Here is a 27,860-nt window from a genome sequence, read left to right on the forward strand (position 1 = left end):
TGCCCACTTGGAGACCTAGGACACTGTGGTTTTCGGGGAATCTTCGTTGACTGTGATGCTAATACCCTTATCTCTTGTAACAATCCTAAAACTTCAAAAAAAAAAAAAAGAAAAAAAAGGAGAAAATATGCTTTTAAATAAGTGATGTTCTGTTTGAATATGATGGTCCTTGAGGACCATCACTATTTTCAAAAGATTTTGCCTTTGCCTTTACTTTTTCTTTTGCCTGCTTTTGCCTCCTGCTGCTTGCAGCTGGCAACGTCCTTTAGCGGGCGTGGTTTTCGTACGATAAAAGCAGACTTCTAACGCGATACCTCAGGTATGAGGTAGAGCGTAATAAAATAATACAATAATACGTTATAAGAATTTAAATAGGGGATGTGAGCACTCCCACCCTAAAACAAAATTTTGAGATCTCTCTCTCTCTGGTCGAAACACAATGAACTCCTCTCTCGAACCGAATTTTTTATCGGAAGCTTTCTCTCAAATAATTGTGGGTAAGTGACATCGTCTTCTTGAAAAATAGTCTATTTCTAATAAATAGTGATATTTTCGTCTAGGATCTTTATTTTATCAGTTTTATGTGTAAGTGACATCGTCTTCCTGAAAAATAGTCTATTTCTAATAAATAGTGATATTTTCGTCTAGGATCTTTATTTTATCAGTTTTATGTGTAAGTGACATCGTCTTCCTGAAAAATAGTCTATTTTTAATAAATAGTGATATTTTCGTCTAGGACCTTTATTTTATCAGTTTTATGTGTAAGTGACATCGTCTTCCTGAAAAATAGTTTGTTTTTAATAAATAGTGATATTTCCGTCCAGGATCTTTATTTTATAAGTTTTGTGTGTAAGTGACCCCATTGTCTCGAAAAATAATCCATTCTTTTTTAAAATGAAATGAAATAATTATTTCTGCTTATTATCATGAATTTTAGGCGCGATATATATTATGCGCACGTGACCTCATTATCTTGAAAAATAATCTTTTTAATAAAAATGGTGATATTTTATCTATGTTAGAAATTTTGAATGCTGTAAATTAGAAAAATAAATTTATTTATTTTTCTTGTCTATTGGTAGAAATAAATGTGATATTTCTGCTTTTAGTAAAATTGTGATATTTCTTTCTACTGTTTTGAATATTTAGACATTGTAAAATTCATGTGCAAATGACTGCCTTATTATTTAAAAATTGACATTTTTGCAATTGATTATAGTATTGTTGTGAAATGTTTATTTGTGAATTGATATTCCATAAATTGTGATAATTCCGTATTCTTGAATTTTTATAAGAGTTTTTCTATACATATTAAATTGGCAATTATGCTAGAATGCCTTTACAAACTGCTACCTTTCTAAATTTGAGCCCAAAATATTTGATTGGTTATTTTTGAAATATTATAGAGAGTGACTGTTATTAATGGTTTAAGTGAAATTCATATTAATGGTTTCAGTGATATGTTGAGTACATGATATTGTTGCTTTCGAATGTTTAAAGAGATTTAGAAATAATTTAAGTATGCAAGTGGACTCATCCGGTTCGCCGGTGAGGTATAAGTGGACCTATCTGGGACGCCGGTAGGGATTAAGTGGACTCATCCGGTACGCCGGTGAGGTATAAGTGGACCTGCAGGGATTAAGTGGACCTATCTGGGACGCCGATAGGGATTAAGTGGACCCATCAGGACGCTGATGGGGTATATAGTTGACCTACTTAGGACGCCAGTAGGGTATTTTGTGAAATCCTTTGAATTATGTATTGCCGTTAAAAGTGTTATAAGCATTTCAATTACTCGGATTATACTTAAATTATGCATTTATTGAAAGTGAAACAGTTGATGCATTTCTGTTAATAGATCTCATTTTGGAAAATATTGATATCTTTCAATCATGATTATTTTTAGGATTATGATGATCACTTACTGAGTAGCTAAACTCATCAAACTATGGTAACTACGGATTCATTTTGAGTGCTAGTCAAGATCAACCTTGGAAGATACTGTTGTTGTGCTAGCTTTCTTTATTTACTATGTAAGAAATCGCCACTGTAAATTTGTCCTATCAATAGATGTATATATGTTTTGTCCGTCACATCTCAAGAATAATAGTATTGTAAATTCTTGGGGTGTGACAATTATCAGTAAGTGATCATCATAATCCTAAAAATAATCATGATTGAAAGATATCAATATTTTCCAAAATGAGATCTATTAACAGAAATGCATCAACAGTTTCACTTTCAATAAATGCATAATTAAGTATAATCCGAGTAATTGAAATGCTTATAACACTTTTAACTGCAGTACATAATTCAAAGGATTTCACAAAATACCCTACTGGCGTCCCAAGTAGGTCACCTATATACCCCATCAGCGTCCTGATGGGTCCACTTAATCCCTATCGGCGTCCCAGATAGGTCCACTTAATCCCTGCAGGTCCACTTATACCTCACCGGCGTACCGGATGAGTCCACTTAATCCCTACCGGCGTCCCAGATAGGTCCACTTATACCTCACCGGCATCCCAGATAGGTCCACTATGTAAAATTCATGTGCAAATGACTGCCTTATTATTTAAAAAATGACATTTTTGCAATTGATTATAGTATTGTTGTGAAATGTTTATTTGTGAATTGATATTCCATAAATTGTGATAATTCCGTATTCTTGAATTTTCTTAAGAGTTTTTCTATACATATTAAATTGGCAATTATGCTAGAATGCCTTTACAAACTGCTACCTTTCTAAATTTGAGCCCAAAATATTTGATTGGTTATTTTTGAAATGTTATAGAGAGTGGCTGTTATTAATGGTTTAAGTGAAATTCATATTAATGATTTCAGTGATATGTTGAGTACATGATATTGCTGCTTTCGAATGTTTAAAGAGATTTAGAAATAATTTAAGTATGCAAGTGGACTCATCCGGTTCGCCGGTGAGGTATAAGTGGACCTATCTGGGACGCCGGTAGGGATTAAGTGGACTCATCCGGTACGTCGGTGAGGTATAAGTGGACGTGCAGGGATTAAGTGGACCTATCTGGGACGCCGATAGGGATTAAGTGGACCCATCAGGACGCTGATGGGGTATATAGGTGACCTACTTGGGACGCCAGTAGGGTATTTTGTGAAATCTTTTGAATTATGTACTGCCGTTAAAAGTGTTATAAGCATTTCAATTACTCGGATTATACTTAAATTATGCATTTATTGAAAGTGAAATTGTTGATGCATTTCTGTTAATAGATCTCATTTTGGAAAATATTGATATCTTTCAATCATGATTATTTTTAGGATTATGATGATCACTTACTGAGTAGCCAAACTCATCAAACTATGGTAAACATTTTTTTCAGGATAACTACGGATTCATTTTGAGTGCTAGTCAAGATCAACCTTGGAAGATACTGTTGTTGTGCTAGCTTTCTTTATTTACTATGTAAGACCTTGCCACTGTAAATTTGTCCTATCAATAGATGTATATATGTTTTGTCCGTCACATCTCAGGAATAATAGTATTGTAAATTCTTGGGGTGTGACATCTCCTTTAGCAGTTTCCTTCGAACTGGTGACTCCACCTAGGCTAAGGCCAATGCTTTGCTCGAGCGATTCACAAGGTTTGACCCTAGCTGGAGGAGAAAATCTCATTGTGGAAGGGGGCAATGCCAATGTAACTTCTCCGGCGAACAGGATAAGTAAGTCTCCTTGGCACCTTGGTTTTGTTTATAACTGCATTAAAAAAAATAAACACATAGACGTGTGTTTGAACATAAACACATAGACATGTGTTTGCACATAAACACAAACACATCAACATGCATATTAACATATACATGTTTGTAAAATGCAGGATAATTTCCCATTTGTGCTATACCAGTTAGGTTGATATGTAAATGTATGTCACTTAATTTGTATAAATATACGAATGAGTGTGCATAATGCAGGGTAGTTTTCCACATGTTATAGCTTTCTCAGTTGCTTAAGCATATTTTATTTTATATAGGCAATAGGTTCCGAAGTTTGACACGCTTCGTGAATCATCTCATTAAAATTAAAATATATATCCTTAAAACTATTTAAACCTCAACCAACATGTTCACATAAGGAAATTCCCGAAATTTCCCCCTCTGAGGATCTAGCGTGAAAAACCAAAGAACGATTTCTACCATAACAGGGTTAATTGGCTAGTCAGGTCCAGGTTTAATGAAATTAGGTCTGAAAAATCAAAATAATAGTGCTTATCTACAATACTTTACTCAGCTTAAGAGAAGGAAATGTTGCATAGATAAAGTAATATGGACATATGGTAGATCGGAAAGGTAGCAACAGACCTCAACATCAAAAGTAACAGGAGCATAACGAGCAAGTTTCTTTTGGAGATCAAAACTCCGCACCTCTTTATTCTCCTTGTACCTTCAGCAAAATATTTTCAGAATGTATTAACACTCCACTTACAACCAACTCAAATCATAATAGGAAGTACATAATAGAGAAGGACATCTACTCTTTCTTTCTACATAAGAAAAATATATATTCCAGTTCAACTAATTCTGAGACGAAAAACAGATGGCCCTCCTGTGAAGATGAAAAAGAAAGTAATAGACATGTTCTGCAAGTAGCGTACCTCATCTCAATAATGTTAAATAATTGACCATATTGTCCAGTGATGTCGTAAGGGACATAATCTTGATTTTCCTTAGCAAGTAAGCTCTTATATTCCATCCAAGGAATATACTTAACAGCTGAAACTTCTGCTTCCTGGGGTAAAGCTTCACATAAGAAATCAGTTACAATATGAAAGACACTAGAAATGTGCTTCTAGTCCACAGTGTAACAAGCTATATTTACTTTGTATTCACATTTTCATTTTAAGAGATGGTAAGTCAGATAAACCCCTAAATATTCAAGATCAAGCTGAAAACAGGAACAATTTGAAGTATAGAAAGTAGACCTTGTATTTATCCAAACCATATAAAGTCCCTAATATCACCAAATCTGTACACCTTAGATTCAATGCTTTTAAACTCTAGCATGCGACTCCACCTGGTCCCATGCCAATTCAACATAGCAAGTATTGGCAACGGCTAAATAAGACTAGGCCGAGTGTTTGAGAAAACAAATGGAAAACTCCATGTAAGACTCGGTTGAGTCCTCAAAAAAGAAAAAATGTTTTAACACTCAAATGGAATGATGGAGATCAAAGGGCAAGTCTTCATGTTGCATTGCTGCAGACCAATGGTTTAAAACCAAGGACTTCTACGCTCATTAGGGTCCTGAGTCTAAGTCAGGAAACTCAGACTTGACCAAGACTGCCAGAGACTTGGCCAAATTCTAAAAACGTTAATAAAAAAATACTGGAAATCAGCGAGACAGTCGATTCTCATGGTTTTGGTTCCAGACTCGGTAACCTGTGGGGTCCAAGTAACTCCGGTGAGTCCATGTCGGACTCGATGAGTTTTGATTGACTGCTGCAAAGTCAAGTTGTCCCAAGCCCCATCACCGGGGGAAAGGGGGAAAGCCCCAACTTATTTTTATTGTCCTAAGAAGAGCGTTAATGTTATTGTATATGTACAGTCCTAAATGAGGTTTCAACAAAGATCTCGTAGTAAAATAGTTTCTTGAGCATGGGTAGTAACTGAAAGATTCTTTGATTTCATCCTAAAATAGTTTCTTGAGCATGGGTAGTAACTGACAGATTCCCTGGTAACTAATTCGCATTTATAACGAAGCTTTGGAGAGGTGGAAACCATTGGAACTGCTGCACAATGAACAATGAACGAGAAAGAATGTACAATGTTCAATAGTGATGGTGAACAGAGCTTAATAGTGATTTTGAGCAGTGTGGTGCATAGTAGTGGAGAAACAAAATGGAGTAACTAAGAAGAGGTGACAAGGTCCTACATTGAGACCGCAAGCCGAGATCAAATTAATCTATCCACTACTAAGCCCATCCTTCCCAAAATACATACCTAAGAACTTTCAATTCAGATAACCAAGACCTCTTTAAGATTGATTTTATAAATGATGCCATGTATCTTAGGCTTCTATATGGAGTCCGGCAACTTATTGGAAAGTAAAGCACTACCTGTAATCTTTCTTCTTGGAAAAAAATTACTTCAGCAATGTAATATAATAACCAGCATTCCATTTTTCAAACTTCTATGCAGTACCTGGGCATTAATCTCGTACAAACCCACCAATAAATTAATAAGCCTTTACGTTCTTTTCTTTTTTTGGATAATTCACTCAATTAATAGGTCTAAGGCATTCATATGCATCACTGCTTTCTCAAAAGGGACGAGAGCTGAAAGTAGCACTGACAATGCTGACATTCTAGCACCCATATAAAACTCCCTGGAAACCTCCATTAAGTCAACAGATGTCATGTCACAAGTATACCTTTCAGGAAAAAAAAAATTCTAGGAATCCATCTGATCCTAGACTTTTTTCCCCATGCATATTAAATGGCTTCCTGGTCTCCTTCATTTGAAATTTCCTCAAGGTGACAGCAATTCCCATATTCAGGGCACTAAACTCCATCTAATCCAAGAATGGGAGTTTCAATCTATTGTGCATGACCGCCTTGAACTTAAAACAACCGCCTCCTAGATCTCCTCTTGGTCATCAATCACCTCATCCACACATTACCCTTATCCAAGGGCAGTTCTAATGCATACATAGATAAAAAATTCACTAACTTCAATCAAATATGCAACTATGCTCAATTTGGAACTCATCAAATCATGACTAACTCACTCATTCACCCAATGAACAACAAAAGATCAATAGAATTGGAAATCGGTATTCTCAAGCCCACACAAGAACCAGCTCATACCTGAAGAGTAAAGGCTTCCAGAGGAATTGGAGCAAGAGTTGTAACAATGTATACATCATTAAACTCATTGTTAATATAGTTGCCATCGTTTATAACACTGCAGTCACCATTAAAAACAAAACCATCTAAGAATTCCAAAATATGTTCAGGCATAAACTAATAATCAACCAAATAAACTTGGATAACAAAATATGTTAGGTCATCATGATAAAACTAAAAAATTCCATGCGTTTCTTCAAAATTGATGTAATTCTGAGCATGTTTTGAATGGCCCAAACGATTGAGATGGCGAAGAAGTGATTGCTAGTAATACGATATGGCCAGAATTGTTTCTGAATATATCTGTTCAAGAAGAAATGTAATTGAAAGAGCCTATATCCCATTTGGAAGAGGTGAGCAGAATTTAAATGACTGAAAACAGGGGAGAAAAGTGGTTGTGGCACCAGAAATTTAGGTAGGTAATTTGTCAAGAACCTCCATGTTCCAATAAAATGGATATGGAGGAAAGAACAACCTTGAGGATGGCTGTCTATTCGTGGATGCTTCATAAATTAAGATTCTAACAAAATTAAGATTCTAACAAAATTAAGATTCTAACAATTGATCATTTAAAATATAAAGGCTTTTACACAGAATTAAAATCTGTTCTTTGCACGAGAATTACAATCATGATATTCTTTTGTTTAATTTTGTTATAAATTTCATGCAGGAACTCGATGGAATCAGAAAAGATAAACATGGTAGGTGTCTGACCCCCAGCTAGGCGCAACTGCGCTAGTTGAACGCATAGTACATCAATCTCCCTTGTCATAGCCAGCAAATGATGAAAAGACCTCCTGATCCTTCCACAAATCAAAAAAGATAAATGGGTCCTACAAAAGTCTGCTATTGGCAAGATTTAGCTCTCTCTCTTGGCGGTCCATTTTTGTTTAGACTGACAAACCTCTATGAGGGTGGACCTCCAGCCTTGGACTGACCTTCGGAGGGACGCAAGGCTGGTGCACCGCAAGGTGTGGGGTTTAAGCCTCAGCACTACACATGACCAGGTGGGCTAGTGGGCTGGAAATGGACTTCAATGGGCCTGGGCTGAGGGGGCAACTAGAGACCATGTCTAGGCTAAAGAGTGGGCTTTGTAATGGCCACAAGCCATGAAGTGGGTGTAATGGTGCACCTGGCAGGCCATTCAAGATTAAAGCCTGGCTGCCAGGCGATCCATGAGTTTGAATTCAAAAACAATAGATACAACGTAAATCTCAGTACCAAACCCTTGAGAAGCATCAGATGCAGTACACTTGAACGTGTATAGTCCAATACGATTGGGCCATGGCCCTTGACCCTTCTGTTGTCTCTTTCTTGAGTGATGGGGCAAGATAGGCCGAATTTGGCCTCCTAAGCAAGCCAAACTTAAGAGCCAAGGCCACAAGGTTAGGCTCGAAAAATTAAACCCCTATAAATCAAGGCTCTCAATTTCCAAATAGATTACCAGTTTTAATAAATGACACCAAGATTGACAATCCGGTGTAGAATTGGTTCGTTTTGAATTTAAGGTTTAGTCCACTCGCATCCTTACGACGAGCTTGTCATCGTTTTCATTCATTGCATTCGGGCTCATAAGGAACAATTCCTCTCTCCATTTGGTGTTCCTTGGACTAATCCATCTGTGTCCTCCCGAAACTTTCTCTTAGTTCTATCCTCTAGTCCTACCTATGGCACATAAGCACTAATTACATTAATTATCTCCTCTCCTAATGCATGTTTATTTAATAGGAGCCTATCACCTACTTTCTTGACATCAACTACTTTATCTTTTAAATCTTTATCTACTATTACACCAACGACATTTCTATTATTATCCTCTCCTATTTACTAAAGTTTATGTCTATAGATTCCTTAGCTTTTGCCCCCTTCACCTTAATCTCCTTTAAGCATGCTATGTTAATTCTCCTTTGTCTCATTGTATCAACTAACTCTATACTCTTATTGGAGTTTCTACATTCCATGTGGTTAGACAAATCATATTCTCTTGGACGAACTTCTTTACCCACGCATGTCCAAATTGAAACATTAACCTTTGCCAACTTATCAACAAGGCGTAGTTGTGGCGTGTCACTTCCAGAGAACGCCCTAGCTAACCCTTGCACATTTCTCAAGGCATATGGATTCCAATATAGCAAGTAGCTTACAGGAAATACCTTAGCATGAGCATATATAACATAGGTTCAGGATTCACGAAAAGATATGATAAAGTTTTACGTTGGCTGCTGAAACACAACCATCCTACTTTGTCTGGGCTTGGGACCGGCCATGGCGTAGTTTGCACCAAAATATTTTATAAGGACAAAAACCACTAAAATGACATACTTTTAAAAAAAGGATTGGGGGGGTTTGTCATTTCCAAGTCCCATAGAGATTAGTCGATTCGGTGCTACAATAGAGGACTAAGAAAGCAGACATAGGACAGAAAAATATATATATTTGATATGTTATCGACTACTTAGATTATTATTCACCCCAAAAAAAAAATATTTGGACAATTTTTCCCATTTTGATATTTAGTTTGGTCTTTGGGAGAGAAGGGAAGAAGGTTTTTATGTGGAGGAGGAGGATGACTCTAATGATGATAGCTTGCATCATCATCAGATTCAAGTGCACTGGATGCCAGACATCGACCTGATGTTGCTAGTAATGATGAAACTCAACCTCATAAGTGAGTTCATCATATTTGTGGGGTGAAGAAAACTACTATTTATAGTTTATGGTCTTTGATTGTCGGATGTGACTTTTTTTTTTATGACTTATGAGTATCTGTTGTTGCTTGTAACCTGTGAAATTTAATGGACATCTCGAGTTGCTTTTATCTTTTAATGTTGCTTTTGAGTTTAAACTATTTCATTTAAAGTCTAAAGTCGATTATGTTTATGTTTGATCTGCACTTTTGACTTCTGAACAATATATTATATACAAAACTTATCAAATTAAAAAATGCCAATTCTATATACAATAAAAGGAGGTGAAATGTGGGTGGTCCAACAATCCGCAAGGATCTACCCCTTTCCCCCAATGTAGGCTGCCTTTGTGTCTGGTTCCCCGCTTAGGTGTCTGCCTTCTTGAACATTGCATCAGATGAACAGTTTTGAAAAAGAAAATAATTCAATAAGAGTTCTTAAAGATCTAGATCTAAATGCCCACCAAATGGAAAGCCTACATTCATTGTTGGAGTGAAACTCATTCGGACCTTTTCTAGGTGTAAGTTCAATTTTTTTCCCTTTTTTGAGATTGATCGTTGGTATGAGAAGTATGCGAATGATTGTCACAAATTTGGAGTCATAAGCATGCTTGCATGCTACTAACATGGTTTATGGAAGGAGAAGTTTCATTATATTACTATGAAATCGTTCCACAAGGAATGATTAATCAGCACAACCAGTGCTACTGATTGCAACATGGGTTATGCAGAAAAATGCAATAACCCAATGCACATAATATTCATACAACAATTGACAGAATTGAAGAATTTAGCAAAGTTCAGTGAGGAACTCACAAGGTATTTGCTTGTGTGGCAGGAAAGTGATATTGATGAACTAGAGGTCCAAGATGTTTAAGGTATAAATTAAAAAATGGATGCGGTTAGCATGCAGCCAAGCCTGCACATGTAGAAATGCAGGCTTCGCAATAAATATATCTGTTAAATATAATTTGATCCTAATATTTAGAGAATATATTATCTTTAACATGGAGATCATGAATATAAATAAATAAATAAATTTTAAAAACTAAAAATATTAATAATATTAAGAAAACATTTGGACCATTAGTTACAATTGTTTTTAGATGGACCACCTATTTGCATCCATCTTTTAAGATGGATGCTTTATATCTCTAGACCGCATATTGTAGCAATGAGGTCCGGCCCGCATGAACAATTGTTCTTAAAAAATTGATATCAAAATAAGTAAAAGTTCATAATATAATATTGTATTACAGGATTCTCTTAGTACAAGAATCCGACACATGCCGAAGAATCCTGACGTGTTGGATTCCATGTGTATATGTGTCTCAAGAATTCTCCTTTCATGATTCTTTGAAAAGAGAATCCAGCAGTGTCCATTGCCATACCTGTGTCCAGCTGTGTCCGGAAGGAGAATTAAGCCTAGGGTGAAGAATCCAAGAAACGTGGGAAGATTACACTAATTTTAAAACATGCAAAAGGAAATACGAGACATGGGGATCATCATGAAGTTTTTTGCCATGATAGTGGGGATAACATGAACTGTTATGTAACTTTACTAGGAAGATTGACATTACAAGTGCAGATGCAAAGACAATTACTAGTTGGAACATACTTGTATATCCAGGTTTTGCACAATCAAAAGTGATTATCTCCATATCATCGGATGGGGCAGGAGTTAGGGGAATGCACCATTGGAGACATGATAGAACTAAAAGTGAAGTAACGAATTTCGGTGTTTCAATAATGTCAGAGAATAAGTTCCTAAGGAAAAAACACCTTAGAGATGTTGGAAATATGACCCTATGAGACTTATACCCTTCATATGGCATCGTAGAATATTAAGGATCTGCTAAGCACTTAATGGCTACATGGTGACTTCTCCTTTGCTAAGGGCATTATTGAATGTCAAAGGAACATTTGAGCTGCCTATGTGAGGGGAGGATGCATGTGACTTTTAATGCTTGTCAAACATCGTGTTGTCTTTAGAAAAGACAACATATTTCCCATCGAGAATCAAAACCAAAGCATATTTAGATACAAATGCAGGGATATTATAACAAAAGACCTGACCACAAGTTCGTATTCCCCATTCAGTTTGTTTCTACAAAAGAGAGCCACCTCCAAAACAATAGTTGAAAAGAAAAAAAGAAAAACTTCAATGGTCCCAACGGCCAAATACTACAATATTGGCTCTTTAGACCAACCACTCATCCATCAAGATGGCCTGTATGGATCAGAAAATAAAGGAAGGTACTTGCCGCCCTTTCTAGTGGCTTTTCTTCGTTGAATTTAGCTTTTGGTGAAGTAGAGAGCTATGCCCTTAGATAGCAGAATGTAAAAAAGAGAACAGCGAAGCACCTTAGATAGAGAGAGTCCTCCTTGGGTTTCCCAGAGAGAGATGACTTTGCAGTTGGTTTCGATTTCTTTAGAGAGAGAGAGAGAGAGAGCACGGCCTAGAGAGAGGGAGAGAGGCTCTTTCCAGTAGTTTTAGTTTCCTTTTTCTTTTCTTTTCCTTTTTTTTGGGTTGTTTTGTGGGAGGGGGGGGTGCGAGATTGCGAGAGAGAGAGAGACAGAGAGAAAGAGAGAGCACCCTTGGGCTTTGCTACTCTTTCTCCCTACCGCTCTCAATCAAATGATGAAGCTCTTTGAATAAAGTTCAAAATGACCAAACATGGGCTCTCTCTCTATGTCTTTCTCTCTCTCTCCCTCTCTCTCTCTCTCTCTCTCTCTCTCTCTCTCTCCAATGTCCTTAAGGACACCCAAAATTCAAAAAAATTTCTTCCTCTAGACTTCTTTGTCTTACTACAAAAAAGAGGATAGACAAGAATTGTGAGAGGAAGAGAAAGAGAGACTCTTTACGCTTGAGTAGAAGTTTTGATCCAAAATTAGGCAACTCTTCAGCCCAATCTACTTAAATTAAGAAATTCAAACCCAAGAAAACATTTAACTATACTATTCAACCTCATTTTCATGCAGATGTAGAGTAGATAGAATCTCAAGCCACAAATTGGACGAAAAAGACACGAGCGCCATATCAAGACATTGCAAAACATGTTTGTTCTGTAAGAAACGTGTGGACGCACATAACTTTGATATGGACGCACATTTGAAATTTTGAAGTTAATTTTATCATAAAAAATTCACAAGCTAGTATTATATATGTATAAGATGTGTATACATTACACGGATTTATACTGTTGTGTAGTACTAGAATTGACAGAATATAGGTACACGAGTTGGATTCTTCAAATTCGAGTCAGACATAGACTCTCATATCTGTGTCCTACTGTCCTTGTAACATAGATGATGACATCTATCTACACACATTTGGTCACCATTACGACACATGACCATACAAATGTCATTTACTAAGGAATAAAGGCTATTATGGTGATGTAGGAAAGACAGGAATAATCCTATGAAGGAGGTACAGCATACAAGGAGTTAGGGCTTGTAGGAGAGTTAATGTGTTCTTACAAGAATTATGGTTGATTCCACTTCCAAGAATAATGGTTGATTCAACATATCCACCCAGATTACCTTTAAGGTTGTCCTTCATTATGCTTATACATTTATCTTCAACCTTTCGAGGAAGATGGAAGCATGTCAAATCCTAAAGAGACTGATAGCGCTGTAAGCTGGCATATGAATCATTTCAACCTCCAACATGAGAAAGATGCTTCCATCGCATATTGCAACTTCCATGAGGTGAAGTTGATGTATTTTTTGTTGCCAATTCAGAAATAAACGAAGTAGAATTTTCTGTTATGGTTTTCCTTCTTGTTGTCCCTAGTTTTACTTATGAAATTTTAAAGAGAGAACAGAGTTCTTGCAAGAAAGAGAAGAGAAATTCAGCATAAAAGATGAGTCGCTGGTTGTTGCATATTTCTGAAAATCTGTAAATTCCTATCTGAAGTGAGCTCCAAGTGCATATTCCTGAACCAATGGGATGGTTTCAACGGGTAGGGGTGTACGCGACAGTGAGATAGAGAAGGTTTATAGTGATCGCTTACCTCTTAGACAAGGGGTAGTTATTTTCAGACTGAAATAATGTACGGCTTCTTTACTTTGGTACATAATTTTTAATAGTTTTCAGTAGCCATTCAAAAAGGAATTATTTATAAAGAAAATGCAATAACATGGAATAATTCAACAAAAGACAAGACTACAATATTTTTCAGTAAAACAAATGCCCACAAGAGACGTTAAGTAAACGACACAGTTAACAGTTTCAAAAAAAGAAAAGCGCTATGTAAAGGACAAGAAATTACATCTTGCCTATATCCATAAGATACCAATTTTTTTTTTGAATGAAACCCATAAGATACCAATTTAGCAGAAACTATTTCAATTTCGAGAACAAAGAAAAGGGTCAAGAACAAAAATAAGAATCACTCTGAAAGTACATCTTAAAAAACAATATGAAGTTTATTTATGATTGAGAACTTTCATGCAATGTACATAGATCTCCTAACACCTAATTAACATCATTGGCTGTATTTCATTTATAACCCAAAATCAATGAAACAAAATTAAGTCAACTTACTAGAAAGTACTTCATAATGCATTATATTATCTGCATGAAGAAAGGAATAAAAATGTATTGGATGTTTAAATATTAAAGTCACAAAGAATATATACAAGACCTTAGTGCTACGTGGAGCCACTACATGTTGCAAGTATACTATGGTGGAGCCTCGGTAGTTTTTCCAAAAGATAGGATTCACTCCACTAGTACTTTTGTTCCCTTAGATTATTCAATGAGATTACTTAATGTTGTTAAATGGTTTAGGAAGAGAACAAGTATCTGTAACAATTCCCACGTATTGTAGGAGATACAGAGTTTATTGGCTAAACCCTTTATCAGGATTGGAATCATGTGCAACAACAATTCAGACCAATTAAAAGCAATACAATCTAAGTGGTAGTGTACCATCTAACAATATGTGACTCAGACTGTGCTTAAACAATAGAAGAACATACAATTACACATTACACAAAAAAAAAGAACACCTTTGGATATCCAGTATAGCAGGAAAAAACTCCTACTTGAAGAACACACAATCACACATTACAGAAAAACAAAAAACACCTTTGGATATCAAGCATATCAAGAACTGACAGGCGTGCAACTAAGAACTGACAGGAGGGCCATTCACCCTAATGAGGAACAGAAGGGAGTTATACAGTTATACTCACAAACCGTAGTAGTTACATCAACAAAATCATAGGTGAACGTCACCTATGCAGTTTGCATTAAAGAATTACCATAATTACAGAAGAACAAGAGCCACAATGCAATACAAACGAAAAGCTATCAGACTAACCATTCTTGAAGAAAAACAAAAAGCAGCTCAAATGCATCCTCCGGTAAGGCCAGACCCAGTTCTTCATGAAGCTCCCTCCTAAAGACATGGTAAAACATGCAGTAAGGCATAACTTCTGCCTAAAATAGTCAGCATACAGCTTCATGACAAGAGCTGCCAGAGGAAATCCAAGAGAAATCAACAACATAAGAAAACGGAACATATTTTTGAGTCAATCAAGTCTGATATATCTTCTTTTGCATTATAAAAGCAGGACCAGGAAATACAATGCAATTTCTCTCTTCTAAATATGAATAAAAACTAATTATGTAAAGTTTACAGGCTGTGGCCATGTTGAATAAACATGCTAAATTCTATTTTTTTCCTTGACTGCTTAGTTGAGCAAACATACTACATGATGTTCGCAAACAAGAGCTTGTTTCATCTAAAATAAGGCCTTGCTGCATTTGCAAAACAAAACATGAAAAAGTCATCATTTTTTAAACACCAGTTTCGAAAATATGATATCTACGGAACTATCTGATCTACAACATGTCTAATCTCAGCTGAGGCGATTTAGCCACCCTGGCATTCTATTGAACCATGCACTACCAGTAGAACACTCCATCCCTATCCATGGCTCACCCTCGGAGGACTTTGAAGGAAATGGGGCTCTGTCCAAGTGATCCAATCTGCCCTTGCCTATTTTAAGTCAATTAGTATCATCTTAAAGGCTTATCAATGATATCCCAAATTGAAATTGGAGAACGATGAATCGAAGAGGTACCAAATATCATCTTTTTCATTGAAAACCACTTGGAAAAAGAAAAGTGTATCATAGTTTCGACAAATGGAAAAGTCCCTCATATACACATACTGGTTTGCCACTTTTATGAAGAAGGTAACTGTTGTATTAAAGGAGAAGGATAGTACAAAGATGAGTCTCCAAAATGTGGATACTATATAATGACAAAAATGGAAACCCCCCTCGAGGGAGCTCTATACATGGACTTTAAAAAAAAGGTAAAAAACATAGAGGAGAGATTCGCAATGGAGGACTGAGTTTGCAAAAAAGAATCTAAGTCACTGACATTTGTGGCACCAGTCTTGGCGAGACTGTCAGCTAGGGAATTGCTTTCTCGCCAAATATGACTCCATGCAAATGTGATGTCCCTGCAGAAGTGAGTCAGAGTCCAGGGACAAGGGGACGAGCCCGAGGCCCAGGTGATGACATTACTTGAATCGCCTTTGACCAGCAGATTGGAGCCCCAAGAGGGATCGAATTGTCTTAGGCCTTCTAGAAGAGCGAGGGCTTCAGCAGTTTAAGAATCGGAATGGTCTATCTGTGTGGAGAACGAGCCTGCGTGATTCCTCAATAGACCACCTATACCAGGGGGGCCGGGGTTGCCTACGGAGCAACCATTGAAGTTCAGTTTGATCCAATCAAATTCCGATGGACGCCATAGAGAAGCACGAGGGATACAATGCCCGTTGAGGTTAAGCATGGTCACCCAGTCCAAGTGGAACGCCGAGAGAGGGAAGCCTTCGAAGCTCTTGTGATTGGAAGCAAAAAAAATCACAGAGGACTTGATCTTATCGAATAAGACTGATGGAGATGAACTCTATCCTTGACAAATGCATTGATTGCGTTCAATCCATATGGTCCAAAGATGGCCAGCAACTGCCGCTTTCCAAAGTAAGATACCAGAATCGGGCCATGGAAAGCGAGATAGTGAGGAATATAGTTGAGGTATTGAGTTGGGAGTAACCCATTGCCACTGAAACAACTGGACACGGGATCCCCACGGTTGGAAAGCAATGGGACATGGATGAACAAATGGGCATTGGTCTCTTTGGCAGACTCACAGATAACGCAGAGGTTCAGTATTGGCATTCCCCTTCGTTGATGTTGGTCTACTGTGAGTACTCTCTCAGCCAAGGCCAGCCAGTTAAAGAACTTAATTTTGGGAGGCGCCATCGAGTTCCAAGCCTTCGCTACAAGAGAAGGGGGAGCATGGGTTAAGGTAGAGGGATCAAGAAGATTTTTATAGAATGAGGAGACAGAGCGGGATCCCAAGGGGGCAGGGCACCAGATGATGCTCTCCTCTCCATGACAGGGAAGATAAGAGAACGAAGAAGGAAGGAGAGGTCAAGGAACTCTTGGAATTCTTCGTCAGATGGGGGTCTTCTGAAGTTTGGACTCCATATTCCAGCCAACCCTACCACGGGAAATTGGCCCTCGACTGTAGTTTGGAGATCAACAACTAAAAGGAAAAGTGATGGGTCCTTGAGGGTGGTTTGGCCCAACCACAGGTCTTGCCAGAAGCTTACTCGAGAGCCCCTTCTGAGGTGAAGCTTGGTGTGGCTTTTGAAGAGATTGAGAATTGAGAGGATAGACTTCCAAATTCGTGGGGACCTCCCATTGGCTCTGCAATCAGGCAACCAAGAGAGAGGGTCGAGGCGATATTAGTACCATCTTCCATAGGTGGTTATTTTGAGTTGAAAACCGCTACCACCACTTTTCGAGCAAGGCTAGATTAACGAATTTAAGTTGACGAATGCCAAGACCACCTCGAGAGGAAGGGAGACAGATTTTGTCCCAGGAAATGAGATGATATTTATGCTTATCCTCTTCACGCCCCACAAGAATTTTCGCATGAGTTGTTCGAGCCGAGCTCTTACCGTGGTCATCACTAGAAAAGAAACATTTGGTATAAAGGCACATTTGGATAGGGTTGACTCATAGTTTCAAAAAGTGTTAGGCGGGTCCTGGGTGGCTTGGGGGATCCAGGCCGCCAAGCACCTAGGCAGGCGCCCGAAGCCTAGGAGGCCCAGTTGAATCCAAATAAGGATTCTGGCATTCTACAGTTATGTCAGTATCAGTTATATGTATTGCAGTACATAATTCAAATTATACTACATATTATTTAGCATTTAGCCCACACTCCATAAGCATAACCATAATCCATAAGTCGGTTCATATTCTATATCCAATTAAAACTTAAAATTTTCCAACCAACCAAATTATCAAACCAAGTTATCAAATAGTATAACACCAGTACTGCACTACACCACCATGAGGAAAAAAACAAAATTGAATTATGAAACTATGAAAGTAATACTTGAAGACTCAAAAGAATCTTCAATAGTTCAATAATCAATACACAATACTTCAATCAAAGTTCAAATTTCAAAGTTTAATAATTATTCAACAATCAACATTCATCAATCAATCATTCATTCATCATCAGAAAATCTTGGGTCAGCTGCATTGGCATCATATTCATCGAAGTCGACGGAGTCCTCGCTCTCCTTGACATATTGGTCGTCCCTGTCTTCCGTCACTTCTGAATCAGCCTCTTCTTCCTCCTCTTCCTCCATCCTTGTTCTCTGTGCAGAAGATCTCGTGGCCCTAGGAGGGTCAGCTGATGTCCTTGAAGCATCCATGACCATGTCCCATGTCAATCCTTCATGCCCCTCGAGCTCATCATCATCAACTAACCACTCTATAGCATGGTCCATATTTTTTGATCTGATGGGGTCTCTCTTATCTCTCTTAGCAAACCTGTCCTTCAAGAATCGATTGTACTTGACATAGACTAGGTCATTGAGCCTCTTTGATTCAAGCATGTTCCTATTCTTTGCATGAATCTAACAAAATCAAATGAAACTAATTAAAATCTAATATTTGTGGCTCATGTATTATTTATAAAATTATACAAATTACCCTTCCGGCCTTACCCCTTCAAAAGTACTCCAATTGCGCTCACAACCGGATAAAGAAGTGGTTAGGTTTAAGATCCGCATGGCCAACTTTTGAAAACTTGGAGAACTACACCCTTGTTGGCTCCACCAATGGGCTGCAAAGACAGAAAAAAAAATCATAAATAAATAATAGAATTACTTGATTACTTGAACTTGATAAAGATGAACTTAAGAATATTATTAATACCTGGCCCAATTTTGGTCACTTGCCTCATCACCATTGGAGTCCCAAAAGACTTTAAAGAGGACTTGTAATTTATCAGCTCATCAGCGCATATAATATCCTGCATTTCAAGATCAGGGACTAGCACCTCTACACACTCATTAAATCCATTCATAATTATGTTATTTATTTGTATATCCTTGCCAAAATGAAACAAAGTTCGGGGCCGATGTAGTTGCGTATCCCACTTCTCATCAATAATCTCCCAAACAGGCTTGTAGCGGGTTTTTTCATCATTGAAATTTTGGGCTATCTCTCTTTTGTATTTTTCCATAGCATCATGTATGTAGCCCATAGAAGGCTTGTCACTATCAACCATGTGAAGGACTTTGACAAGAGGAAAAAATACCTTAATAGCGCCCTTCACCCCTCACCAAAAAGCCTTAGAAAGGATAATATCTCTCACCTTCCCAACTTTGATCCTTACACTATTTGCATGCTCTCCACTCATTCGATATAAACATTTGCCTCAACTGCACTCTTCTCGAATGTATGCTATCTAGACATAAGTACCAGGTCACAAATCTCGTGAACCCAGACCTCACAATCTTTTTCTTCTTTGTAAAGGTACGCATCATGCTGAGGGTGAGATGGTGGCTATAAATGGAAATTTGTAACTAACTTGGCCTTCTTCATTGCACCTGATATCTCAATTAAACCACCAAGAGCCTTAAGCATGAGGTCTATACAATTTGCTGCACATGGTGTCCAAACGATTCTAGGATAAGCTATGCGCAACAAATTAGATGCAGCAACATTAGGAGCAGCATTGTATGTGACAACCTGTACAACAAGATTCTCCCCAACCTCCTTGATTCTCTTCTCTATCACTTGAAATATGTAATGGCCATCATGGATATGATCAAAGGCATCAATAGACCTCAAAAAAACAGTCCCTACAGGACAATTCACAAGCAAATTCATCTGACTTATTCTCTTCCTATCACTCCAAGCATCAGTCATAATAGAAACCCCATACTGAGCCCATGCATCCTTCTTAAGTTCTACAGCTTCCTTCGTGGCACTCACTGCCTTTTTTAAAAAAGGCTTTGAAAGCTCATATGGGGTTGGGGGTTTCATCCTAGGGCCAAACTGGCCAACTGCCTCTATCGCGGTATAAAAGCTGCTTACGCGAGCAATATTAAAAGGAATGCCCGCCTCATAAAACCATGTAGCAAGATAATACGCAGCTCTATCTCTCTCTTCCTTCTTGATTCTATTTTCAATGGTGGTTTGCTTTTGTGTTTTATCTCCTGCAACCTCAGGGTCTGACAGAGGTAAAAAACTATTCATAGGGCCTCTAACCCAAGGCTTCTTACTCCCAGAACCAAAAGCAATTACAACTCCCCTCCCCTTTCCCTTAATAATGGATTGCTCAACCTCTTGACATCCCTCCCCAACCTCAAACCTAATCTCTGCTATAGAGGCAATTCTCATATCTTTTTTCATTTTCACCATGTTCAAAAAAAATTTTATTTCCTTTTTAACAGCATCAAGAGTCTTTTTACATGGGGCAACATAACCCCTGATACCGGCAAGATGTTTCTTGAACCGGTTTATGCCCCCTTTTATATCATTTTCACAAAACTTGCATCTTATGCAATTTTTATCATTAGCATCTGGGTTATAGCCATATTTCCAACCGGGATCACCACTCCTATTAGATCCCAATACCAAAGCAATGAAAAAAAAATCACTTACTTTGAGTTTGATTGCTCAATCTTCAAACTTCCACCTCAAAGATGCTTCTAAATACTCAAAATCTGCTAAAAAGACCCCTAATAACTTTGCAAAACATCAAAAAGTAAATATAATGCCAATGGGTGATGTTTTGATCAATTTTTGTTAACTTTGAGTAACCTTTCAATCCTAAAAAATTCACCACAATCTAGTTTTTTGGGAGCTTTCTCTCTCTAAATTTGTCTCCAACAAGTTTTAGGTTTCAAATGAACCTAACACCCTAATTTTTGGCACTTAACAACAACAAAAAAAGACGAAAAAATGCCCTCACCGAATGGTTTTTCCGCCCCTAGGCGGGGCGCAGGCCCTTGGCAGCGGCCAAGGGCTGGGCGCTAGGCGCCCACCTAGGCGGGTTCCGTACTGCCTAGGCAGCTGCCCAGATTGGCCGCCTAGGCCTGGGCATAGCGCCAAGCCTTCTGGACCGCCTAAGCGCTGGGCGGTCTGCTTTTTAAATCATTGGGTTGACTTTATCAGAGTGGTTCTCCCAGCGGGGGAGAGGAACCGACCCTTCCAAGTGTTTAATTTCCAATCAAACTTGTCTATCAGATGAACCCACTGGTTGAGCTTGGCTTCCCAATACAAAGGGAAAATCCGAGGTAAGCAGAGGGGAGCTTGTTGTTCAAACAGCGCCATCTCTCAATCAACTCTTGAGTAATGTGATAGTCGAGGCTACCCCCATCATCTTAGGGTGCATTTGAAAACTTTATTTGCAATTTCTCTGAGATTCTCAGTGCTGTTAACTTTCCTATAATCTGGGAGGAAAGTGAAAATTGGTAGCCTGAAAACTGGGAACCCTGTTTAAAAAAATGTGGTGTTGTCATTTTCACCCTTTTGGTGGTGGGAAAGCAAGACACTGCCTGTTTTAACCACTCATTATGTATTTCCTTGATTTGTTGCGTAAAATATATATTTTAAATAAGCTTTTCTTGATATAACCCATCTAATATATTTTTTACAATGTATGGTTGAGATTGAAATTTGATCTCATATCGATGAAATTTTTGTCACTTGTTGCCCCAAACTTGTGCTAATCCCATATGCCATTGCCCAATCTTTTTATCATTGTTGCACCAAAGCCACAGGCCTACACATGCTCTCTCTCTCTCTCTCTCTCTCTCTCTCTCTCTCTCACTCTCTCTCTCTCTCTCTCTCTCTCTCTCTTCTCTCTCTCTCTCTCTCTCCAAATGATCGTGCTCTCTCTAGGGATAATATTGGGCTAGGATTCTGAGAAAATGGGGTACTCTTTCTCCCCCAAAATTGAAGAATTTATCATAAAATAATGTTAAAATATCAAACCACCCAATAATTCTTGGAGAAAGTCAAATGAATGATTTATCAATAAAGTAGTCGTCAAACCACCCAACAAAATGGTTAGGGCTTCGTTGATGGTTTGTAATTTTCTCCGAAAGTGGCAACGCAGGGTGCCTATGGTTTGCCATTTTCCTCAAGGGAATTGTGAAATGGGGAAAAAATAAGTTCTAACTTTCCCCAATTTTACTGTTCTAAAACGGGTGAAAACTACAGTATAGGAGAAAGTGTGAGACTATCCCATATTTTCTCCATTATCAAACAGCCCCCTTAGTCTTGTCCATATTCACCCTGAATCTAGCTGCCCACTCAAACCTGTTAAGAAATAGTAGGAGGTATTGACTTCCTGGGCATCGACCTTGCAAAAGACGAGGGTGTCATCTGCATATTGAAGATGCGAGTTGGTAAGTCCTTAGAATCCAATGGTAAAGCCATGTAGCCACGCAGCTTGGAATAGGCAGTGAATAGAACGGCTGAAAACTTCTGCCATGATGCCATATAGGAAAGGGGAAAGGAAGTCTCCTAGGTAAACCTCTAGAGGAGGGCAAGTAGCCCTTGGAGGACCCATTGATGAGGATGGAGAAGTGGGGATTGGAAGTACAGCCGTGCATCCACTTATGCCATCATGGACCAAAGCCCATATGTACAAGAGTCGAGGATTGACCAATCTACATGGTCGTCAGCCTTCTCCCAATCGAGCTCCCTGGACGTTTGGAAAGATGCCTCGAGTGGATGCTTTCATGGGCAACGCAGGCACTGTCGAGCATTTGGTGATCCTTGACAAAGGCCTGTTGATGGGGGCAGATGACTAGGCCTAACACTTCTCTGAGGAAAGAGGCTAACACTTTTGCGAGGATCTTGTATGTGCTGGCTAGTAGGCCGGAAATCTTTAAGTTCCTCAGCCCCCTCCCTCTTTGGGACCAAAGCAATGAAAGTAGCATTGAGACCCTTGTGGAGTACCCCTCTACCATAGAATTCAGTAAAGTGGTCCGGAAAATCCTCCTTTAAGGAGGGCCAAAAGGACTTGAAGAAGGCAATGGGAAAGCCGTTAGGGCCTGTGGTCCAGTCTTGACCAAGATCGTGAATTGCCCTTAGAATCTCTCCCTCTGAGAATGGTCATTCAAGCCAAACTGCCTTCTCGTGAGGGAGGGATAGGAAGGATAGGTACCCCAAAGTGGGTTTGGGGCCGGAAGGGGCTCTGAAAAAGTCCTTGAAGAATTAGATAATTGCTCCTTCCACCTCAGAAGGATGTTCTACATAGTTGTCTTCGATTTTGATGAGAGCTATTGAGTTGTCTCGCCTCCTACAGTTGGATATCCTATGAAAGGAGGTATTAAGATCTCCGAACTTGAGCCACCTAACTCAAGATCATTGATACCAATAAATCTCCTCTTGCTTTAGGATGGTTAAGTAGTCAATTTGAGTTGTGCTCTAGTTTGTCTCTCCAAATCAGTAAGTGGACCAAGCTCTTCAAGTGAGTCCCATCCCCGGATAGCTTGTAAAATATCACTATTTCGAGAATGGAAATTGCCCGTAGTTCCTTCCTCCATTCGGTAATCGCATTTTTGAGCAACGGAATTTTTCTGTGGTGGGAAATAAAAGTGTTCCACCAGAGAGGGACAAGATGGAGAAAGGTTGGCTTTGCAAGCCATAACAGCACAAACCAAAAGGGTTTTGGTTCACGCACTATGGGATTGGCGTCAAGAAGCTTGGGGCACTGGTCTAAGGTGCGATTAGGTAAGGCAAAGGCATGGGAACCGGGGAAAGTGGCATCCCAATCAGAGCTGAAGAGAAACCGGTCAAGTTTGGAGAGAGTTGGGGAAGGGGAGTGGTTGGACCAGGTGTAACAAGCCCCCTCAAGCAGTATATCCATCAAGTTGTGGCGAGAGATGAAGTCTGAAAACTGAGACATGGCTATGGTTACTCTTGAAAGAGAATTTCTTTCAATAGTCCATCATGTAATATTGAAGTCTCCTCCAAGACACCATGTGGGTGAAGGGAGAGAGGAGATAGCATCTAGTTCAGTCCAAAAGGCATCCCTTAGACTGTCTGAATTTGGGTCATAGATAGCTGAAAACTTGAAAGCCAGGCCATCTGAGACCCTTGACAAAAGAACTATCACCAAGAAAGTAGCTTCGAGAGAGGAGAGAGAAGAGAGTAGGATCCCAAATGATCCAAATTCCACCAGACGTCCCCGTTGTTGGTCTAGCCACGCTTTGATATGGTCTTCTTCCACAAATTAGTCTAACAGCTTGGAGGGTGGGGGGAGGTTGTTTGGTTTCAGTCAAAGCTACAATGGGAGGGGAATAACAGCCAATGATATTGCGCACCGTGTTGCGCTTAGCTGGGAGCCCGAGGCCCCGAACATTCCAACAAATAATCAACATGGAGAAAAAGGGAGGGAGGTAGCACGCTTAGGGGAGCATCAAAGGGAGGCTTCCGCTGAGGCTTGAGGTCCCGGTTCTCTTTGAGATGGCCAGTTATAGTTAATGCCCCATGCGAGATTCGAGATTTCTGAGGATGCTCTTCCTTTAGTCTTTGGGTTAGAGTTAACTTCCGATTTCAGAAAGGCTTGGAAAGCCTCTTGAGGGCCATTGAATTGGAGACCTATGACTCTGAGGACCTAGGATACATTCCCCTGCACTTGATCGAAAGCATCGACGAAAGCTGATCCAAGCAGGCTGGAGAAAGCGAGGATTCACTGGATAGCGACTAATGGATTGAAAAGGAAGCTGTGGGGGATATGGAGAGGAGGGGGAGGCTGAGGTACATTAAGGGGGGAACAGTTGCAGTGGACGAGATAGAGGGGGCCCCAGTAAAGAAATATGGGGTGGGAGGGAAAAAGAGGGAAGGGTTGAGGGGGCACGCACGAGAAGATGGGGGTTGGGCTGATATAGGAGGGAGAGGGAAGGAAGAGTGGTAGGAGAGTCCAGGTGGAGTGCGGTGGATCACAGGGGGAGAGGGAGGGTGGGAGAGAAGGATGAGGGGAGGAGAGGGAGTGGGCCGAGGTTGAAGGCGAAGGGGACATGGAGCTAGGATGGTTATCTTGGCGGAGGAAGAAAGAGAGGTTAAGTGTTGTGATAGAGGGAGGGAAGAAGCAAAGAAGAGATGGGGGGTGACAGGCCGAGGATGAGGGACCAGAACGACTGGACAACGATACGGAATCATGACAAGGGGTGTCGAAAGGAGAGAAGCAGTCTTCGAAGGGGTTTGTCGACTTGGTAGGGGGAAACTGGTGGTTGGCTACATTGGGATTGAGGGCCGAGGCAATGATGAGATCATCTGGTAGGTGCGGGCTGAGGAGTGGGATGGTCAGAGTCTTGAGGGGCAAGGGGGGGTTGAAGGAAAGGAGGTAAGAGAGTTAGAAGGGGAAGAAGGGAGAGGGTTAGACAAGAAGATAGGAGGGGATGAAGAAAGGGTGGGGGGAAGACGAGAACCAGAGGAAGATGGACCCACTGGGAACTGGACTAGGACAAAGGGAAGGGTGCGCGAGGAAGTGTCAAAGGCGAGCACGTGACTGTTGGATGAAGTGGGCTGAGAATTGGAAACAGATGGAGAGGGAGCGTGAGCCAGGGAGGACTTGTCAGCTAAAGAGGCAGGGGAAGTACGAGGTAGGTTGGTGGCCAGCATGGAGGATGGAGATGATGCGATGTGGCATGGCGTGGCGTGGCGTGGCGTGAAGATAAGGAAGGGATCATGTGGAAAGGAAGGCTAGGAGAGGGATGGGCAATAATCAAGAGAGAAATAAGGTCAGTCGCATGGAGAGAAGGCGGTTGGCAGTCAGAAATGATAGGAGATGTGTTGCCATCACGCGAGCGGTTGACAAAGGTGGTTGACATGTCGCATGCAGGGAGAAGGGCGACAGCGCAAGTGTTAGGTGGGGAAAGAACAACTGGATTCGGAGAAGTGGCATGCTGACAGGGATAGCGATCAAGAGGGTTGACCCTTTGATGGAGAGATGGACGGCTTCAGTGGGGACGTGGGTCGCGGTTATTATGTTTCAGACTACAGTGGTCCACTCGTCCTGATCCACAGGGGATTGAGGAATATGGTCTAGCGCATAGACATGGCGGGGGAGGGAGCTGAGGCGGATCGCCATGCTACCAAAACCATGAAGAAACTGCCTTGCACCTCAAGTCAAAGAGAAGAAGGGATAGAAGAAGGGTTCAGAAACTCCACCAACAGTTGAATCAAACCCATAGGGAGGAATTCCACTAACTTATAGTGAATGGATACTAGAGAGCTGCAAGCTCCTGAAATGGAGCAGAACGTTTCAGGGGTCCAGGAATGGAGGGGATATCGAAAGCTCGGAGCCATAACCTTTGGGCCTTACATGATCTGAGCTCTTGAGCCAAGGGAAAAGGGAGAGGGTCACTCCACAGAAGGGCGGAAACGTTGTGTCTGAGGCTGAAATGGCGCTCTGAGCAGAGGGAAAGAAGAAGAGAATACAGCCAGTCAGCTTTGGGCACATAGGTATGCTTCTCCCCAAACCTTTCATCCCCACCTTTCGATACCACATGCATCATCACGACAAGGGTACAAGGGGCCCACCAAAGTCGAGGAGAGTTTGCCTTTCAATGTAGATTCTAAATGGCCATGGATAAGGCAACTTCTTGCAAAGGGGGAATGGAGGAGGGATGGGGAGGGACCAAGGGTGAGGGGTTGTTGTGAACATGGTCTGAAAAAGGACAAGTGAGGGGGTGCTGCTGGGGAGGAACGAAGGGGTGCGAGGATGGAGTGGCGAAGGCGGGATTGATGAGGTTGGTGTAGGCTTCATAGAGGGGAGGGACGGAGACACTCGGGGAGCCTTGAGATGGAGCCATTTGAAGGCAAAGATAATCACTGGTTTGCCATTTTTGTTAGGATAATGATCTCATAGCCTTCGTCTTCCCTCATTTGCAAAAATCTATTCTCTATTCACAGTCGTTGCATCCCGACCACAATCCAGCATGTCCCAATCAAGATAGGCAGCGGATGACAGTTATCATGCCCCTGGACATGATTTGCTCATGGTGACTATGGAGGACTATCTTGACACTGTATTGTTGCCTCCCTGACGTGATATGCCCCAACCAATGAAACAAATGATTCGCTATAGGTGATGGTAGAGTGGCTATCTTGATGCTATATTGTTGCCTCCCCACTGGACATGATTCGCTATAAGTGATGGTAGAGTGGCTATCTTGATGCTATGTTGCTGTCTCCCATGCGCAATATGGCATGTCTCAATTGAGATAGGCAGTTTTATGCTTAGAGATCTAGTTGTCTCTTTTTATTACCCTAACAAGGTCAACCATCTCATCGTTCCTCTATATTGGTGTTTCACTTTCAAAAAAATCCTTAGTACTGAGAAACATAAAACGGAGTTTCTTAGGAATTTCTTTCACAGAGGAGAAAATTCTTATAGAGATGAGAAGTAGACATACAAAAAGGAAACTTCAGTTAATATCATGAATAACTACTTGTAAATTTGAAGAAAGAGTCGTGACTATCGAATATTATACTAATCTCTTGCATTAAGCTAGGATCACAAATAGGTGGGGCTTCTTGAAATCAAACTATTTGTTGGGAATGGAGAGGCATCAAGAGCTCTTCCTCTCCCATTAGAAAATATAGTTATTGGCTTCTCTTAAGAGACTTTTAGATGATCCATAGCTCAAGTAGGGTTCATTAGTAGACAAATTTGGGGACGAAATCGAGGAACTAGATCAAAGGCTCCCTACTCAAGGTTAGTCACTTTCTCCATGCCACCTGGCACTTTCCTTCCCATGTTACTTTCATACCAGGGGTGAAGGTTCATTCCCAGCAATGAATTTCTAAAGCTGACTTTCCTAATTAGTGGATATAAAATCATTAAGGGGTATTTCATCTAATAGCATCTAAGATTTTTCTAGGGAAAAAATCATCCTTCAATGATTATCTCAGTTAGTCCCAATGAGCTACCAAAGGAAA

The 27,860-nt window shown here is 39.9% G+C and overlaps 2 protein-coding genes across 17 annotated transcripts in view; both read right to left on the reverse strand.

Moving 5' to 3' along the window:
* The window catches only part of LOC18443657 (nudix hydrolase 3), a 79,475-nt gene that overhangs the window by 46,922 nt on the left and 4,693 nt on the right, over window positions 1–27,860 (reverse strand). For 10 of the 16 annotated variants that reach the window (XR_016055947.1, XR_016055946.1, XM_011628551.3 and 7 more), the window contains exons 3-6: window positions 14,894–14,971; window positions 6,836–6,932; window positions 4,625–4,758; window positions 4,332–4,413 (exon numbers count right to left, since the gene is read on the reverse strand). Coding sequence is in view for 12 of the 16 variants with exons in the window: in XM_011628551.3 (XP_011626853.1) it covers window positions 4,332–4,413; window positions 4,625–4,758; window positions 6,836–6,932; window positions 14,894–14,971 (391 nt within the window). In the remaining 4 variants the exon portion in view is untranslated. Of the gene's footprint in view, window positions 1–4,331; window positions 4,414–4,624; window positions 4,770–6,835; window positions 6,933–14,893; window positions 14,972–27,860 lie in introns of all 16 variants that reach the window. The other 6 variants (XR_016055949.1, XR_016055948.1, XM_088867442.1 and 3 more) reach the window with 1 other exon arrangement.
* Window positions 17,950–20,922, reverse strand: LOC148781948 (uncharacterized). Its single transcript, XM_088867446.1, has 3 exons — window positions 18,825–20,922; window positions 18,614–18,732; window positions 17,950–18,523 (listed from the first exon to the last, which is right to left on the reverse strand). Exons 1-3 carry the CDS (start codon window positions 19,177–19,179, stop codon window positions 18,110–18,112), a joined length of 888 nt encoding a protein of 295 aa, XP_088723572.1. The 5' UTR covers window positions 19,180–20,922; the 3' UTR covers window positions 17,950–18,109.

This window comes from Amborella trichopoda, chromosome 5 (assembly GCF_054954075.1).
Source record: "Amborella trichopoda isolate Santa Cruz 75 chromosome 5, AtrichopodaSantaCruz75HAP2 v2.0, whole genome shotgun sequence".
Classification (NCBI taxonomy): domain Eukaryota; kingdom Viridiplantae; phylum Streptophyta; class Magnoliopsida; order Amborellales; family Amborellaceae; genus Amborella; species Amborella trichopoda.